Below are 4,661 nucleotides of genomic sequence, written 5' to 3'. Positions count from 1 at the left end.
TTTTTGTGACTGGAGTGAGGCAGTGATCTAGTTTCATTTTTTTGCATGTAGCTTCCCAGTTTTCCCAGCACCACTTGCTGAACAAATTTTCTTTTTTCCATTGTATCTTCTTTGTGGAGAGCCATACAGTTTTTTAAAAAATATTTATTTATGTATGCATACAGAGCTGGGGGACAGGCCAGCAGTGCAAAGATGGTGAGAGGATTCACCAGAGATGAGTGAGGAGCAGAACAGGCCTACTGATGAAGTATATTGCTGAGGGGAGCAGCGGGTGGGTCAGGAGAGGTCTGCTGCGCCATGTGGGTCAGTTCCGGAGTGGGATTGAACTCATGCTGAAGTGGCTTTTGCTTCTCAGTGCTGTGCTTTAACCTGCTGTGCCAAAAGGGAAGGCCTTTTCATACAGTTTTTAAAAAAGCTATTTTATAGTGGAAGAAGGGGAAGTGTTTGCCATAACAGCTCAGAATCCTTGTAGAAGTTTCATAAACAATTACACTTCCCCTTCCTTCCTTCTCTGAACCCTAAAAGTCAAGTAACTCCAAAAATTTGCCTGAAAAACAGTTCATGATTATATAATTATAATGAAGTATATTTTATAATTTAGAACTTAAAATTTAATTAGATTTTAGGGCAAACCTTTATTTTGTTGATGGTCCAAAATGTTATCACTCTTAAGTTGTAGAATGTAAGAACTTCAGGTTATTTAGCACTTCCTAACACTAGTTTGCTTTTGTCATTGTCATTAAAATCCCTAGAAAAGAAAAAAAAACATTTTTTCCGTGTGTCAATATTAGATATTCAAATATATATGTGAAGACATTTTATACATATTTATGATTTTTTTTATTCCTAAAGGTTCTTGCTCAAAATTCTGGTTATGACCTGCAAGAAACACTAGTAAAAGTTCAAGCTGAGCATTTAGAATCAAAACAACCTGTTGGCATAGATTTGAATACAGGTAAAAAGGTGAAAAACAATTCACTCACCCACAACTTAATAGTAAGGGAGTAGAAGTTTAGGTGATTTTAATACTTAGTTTTGGGTGCCTTTAGTATACTGTTGAATTTCTTGGAATATTCATTCATCTGGAAAAGAGAGTGTTTGTTGTTTGAGTTTTGAGATTCACATAGAACAAATAACAAATCTTGCTCTTGTGAGCTTATGTTTTAGTGGGGAAGGACAAGTGTTAATATCAACCTTAATACACAAGTTCCTTTCATGTTTTATAAACTAGCAAATTCTATGGGAAAATAAAAAAAAAAGAAAAGTATAGAATGATTGTGAATGCTAGTGCAGGCAGATGGGAAGGGTCTGTAATTTAAAGTCTGTGGATGTGGGAGGCCTTATTGAGAATATGTCTATTGAAAAAAAAAAAAGAATCAAAAGAAGTTAGTCCTGTGGTTAAATAGAGAAAGTATTGAGACAGAGGAAACAGTCAATCTGATGTCTCTGAGGAGGAAACATCATGCAACGACTTAGGGGCCAGTCTAAGTTCTTTGACTGTAGTAGAATAAATCGTTTTCAGCAGAGGTTATGGTTTAAGAGATTACTGTGGCTACTTTGGAGGGAAGTCAGTGGAACAACTGGAATCTTGGGCTTGTCATTAACTGCATCGGAGAAGACCATGGTAAAGCAGGTTATGATGATGGTAGGTCAGTATTCAATTTTGGCAAAGTTAGTTTGAAGTGTCTATAGATTTTTCAAGCAAAATAGATGTGTGGATGGTTAAGTTTGGAGCTCAAAAAAGAGGTCAACATTGGAAATAAAAACTTGGGAGTCACCAGAGTGTATATGGTTTAAATCCAAAAGACTGGATGAGATTATCTGGGAAGTGAATGCTGAGAGAGAATACAGACTTGAAACTTTGGGTACTCACACTTTAAGAGCTTAAGGAAGAAGAGAAAATTAGACAAGTAAACAGGAAAGGAGTCACCAGTACAAAAGAAAAAATTACAGGCAAGAGTGGTGGAATACAAGTTAAGAAAGGTAGTTAGGAGAATGTAGTCACCTGTGTTAAGCTGATGATGGATGAGGCTGAGTCCACCCCAGACAGCTTGGAGGCCTTTAATGACCGTGACAATAGTAGTTCTGTTGGCATAGTAAATATAGTCAGAATTTACATTCTATTTTACTAGATCAAGATTGCAGTGTTAAAAATAATTGTTTTTTACTTTGTAGGTGAACCAATGATAGCAGCAGAAGCAGGAGTTTGGGATAATTATTGTGTGAAAAAACAACTTCTTCACTCATGGTAAGTTTATATTAATAAAAAGAAAAAGACTTTTGGGGCATGACTGATATGATTAAATATAGGATACCATGTATCCAACTATTGAAATTGGATTCTGTCATTTTACAATTTCTTTTACATTTTAGGTCTAGTAGTGTAAGTTGTAGGGAATTCTAATCTTACTGTTTAAAGGAGGGGAAGGGGAAAGAAGGAAGTTTACTGGAATAGAAAAACATATACAGTGGGAAATAAATAGTGTGCTAAAAATGAATTCCATTTTATTGGAATTAAAATCAGGTTTTTTATTTTTTAGCAAGGATAGAAATTCTAACACAAGGGATGATGTTCCTGTTTGTCTCATGAAACCTCACCAGCATCATTAAAAAACAAAGTACCTTTATAAGTAACTATCGCTAGGGGTAAAAGACAAGCATGTGGTGGCAGGCTTTACTCACCTTGTCATCTTTTTCTCTAGCACAGTGATTGCTACCAACATTCTCCTGGTCGATGAAATTATGCGAGCTGGTATGTCTTCTCTCAAGGGGTGACTGAGTTCAAAATCAACTCTTCTGGAAGATGTGATATATAGCCATCTTATATCCATCTATCATTATAAAGCCCAAAACCATTCTTAATTTTTACACAATAAATAATTTAAATTTATTCATTTTAGTAGTTTCAAAAGTTATATCAAAGTTTACAAAGATCATACATCAAGACTAAGTGAAATTTATCCTAGGATGCAAGGATGGTTTAATATTCATAATTCAATCTATATACTGCTTTATATCAACAAAGGGAAAGGATTTGAAAATCATTATATTATCAATAGATACAGAGAAAGCATTTAAAAAGATTTGGTGTCCTTTATGATAAAAATTCTTAACAAGATAGGTAAAAGGCGACAGATAACAACCTACTGTAAATTTGAATCATTTTTAAAGGATAATATAATTGTATCTATTTTTAAATTACATATATATGTAGTTTATATATATATATATTTACATTATTACTCATTTTTGTACAGTGTTTGATTTCTCCCTTTAGGTGAAATCCCCATAAAATTCTCACTACCAAGCTTACTTATATAAACTATTACCATAGTCTCTGTGTTTTTCCCTTCAGTTTTGATCCCTTTTCCTTCCCTCTCCCCTGCTGTATGCCTTAGAGCTATAGTTTGCCTGCTAATTTTATTTTTTTTTCTGAAACCTTGTTTGGTTTGCCTATATTCCTCCTATAAATGAAATCATTGGATATTTATCTTTTACCTTCTGGACTATTTCACTGAGCCTGATTCCTCCCAGCTCCATCTATGTTGCTGTGAATGGCTTGAGTTTATGTTTTTGATTGCCGAATAGTATTCCATTGTATCTTTTTGATCCAGTCATCTTTTTTTGGCATTGAGGTTGTTTCCATATCCTACCTACTGTAAATTTTGGTACTATAAACATAAGCAGCTTTCCTTTTGAAATAATGTTTTTGTGTCCTTTGGGTAGATTCCTAGCAGTAGAATTATGAGTCAAATGGTAGATCCATTTTTAGTAGTTTGAGGGTGCTCCATACAGCTTTCCATAGTGGCTGGAATGTTTTGCATTCCCACCAGTAGTAAGAGAGTTCCTTTTTCTCTACATCCTTGTCAGCATTTGTTATTGCCAGTTTTTTTTTTTTTTTAAATATGGGTCATTCTCACTGGTGTGAGGTGGTATCTCATTGTAATTTTGATTTGCATTTCCTTGATTATAAATGACGTTGAAAATTTTTTCATATACCTATTGGCCATTTGTATTTCCTTTTTGGAGGAATGTCTTTTTAGCTCTTATAACCCCCATTTTTATTTTATTTTATAACATAATAGTTTATTATTACATCATTGTGTGCTTTTTTCCATCTCAGTTGTAATCCCTGTGGGCTTCCAAATCACCTATGTGCCATCACCATAGTCCAGTGCACTTCTCCCCTCCCCCATTTTTGATCCCATTCCCCACTCCACCCCTGTAAAATGTCTTTGGTATATAGTTGTTTATTATTATTATTTTCTCCCCTGGTCCTTTATACTCCTGCTATGAGTGAAACAATCCAGTATTTTCCTTTTCTCCTGGTTTATTTCACTAAGCATGATCCCTTCCAGTTCCATCCATGTTTCTGCAAAAGGCATATGTTTATCTCTCTTGATTGTTGAGTAATATTCCATTGCGTATATGTACCTTATCTTTTTTTTTTTTTAAAGATTTATTTATTTATGCATACAGAATGGGGTACAGGCCAGTGGTGTAGGGGCAGTGAGAGGCTTCACTGGAAAGAGAGCAGAACAGGACCACTGACAAAGTACACTGCTGAGGGGAGCAGCGGGCGGGTCAGGAGAGGTCTGCCACACCGTGTGGGTCACCTCTGGGGCTGGGGGTGGAACTCTTGCTGAAGTGGATTTAGCTTC

The 4,661-nt window shown here is 35.3% G+C and overlaps 1 protein-coding gene across 2 annotated transcripts in view; it reads left to right on the top strand.

The window, feature by feature from the left end:
* CCT6B (chaperonin containing TCP1, subunit 6B (zeta 2)) overlaps positions 1-2,839 on the top strand; it is a 23,599-nt gene extending 20,760 nt beyond the window's left edge. For both annotated transcript variants that reach the window (XM_004684902.2, XM_004684901.2), the window contains 3 exons: positions 853-955; positions 2,176-2,248; positions 2,703-2,839. In XM_004684902.2, the coding sequence (XP_004684959.1) occupies positions 853-955; positions 2,176-2,248; positions 2,703-2,775 (249 nt within the window). In that variant the 3' untranslated portion in view covers positions 2,776-2,839. The remainder of the gene's footprint in view (positions 1-852; positions 956-2,175; positions 2,249-2,702) is intronic.
* The last annotated feature ends 1,822 nt before the right edge of the window (positions 2,840-4,661 follow it).

Source organism: Condylura cristata, unplaced genomic scaffold (assembly GCF_000260355.1).
Source record: "Condylura cristata isolate star-nosed mole 26May11 unplaced genomic scaffold, ConCri1.0 scaffold00017, whole genome shotgun sequence".
NCBI classification, from domain to species: Eukaryota; Metazoa; Chordata; class Mammalia; order Eulipotyphla; family Talpidae; genus Condylura; species Condylura cristata.
Note: the sequence above shows the minus strand (reverse complement) of the source record. Positions and strands in the feature narration are given on the sequence as shown.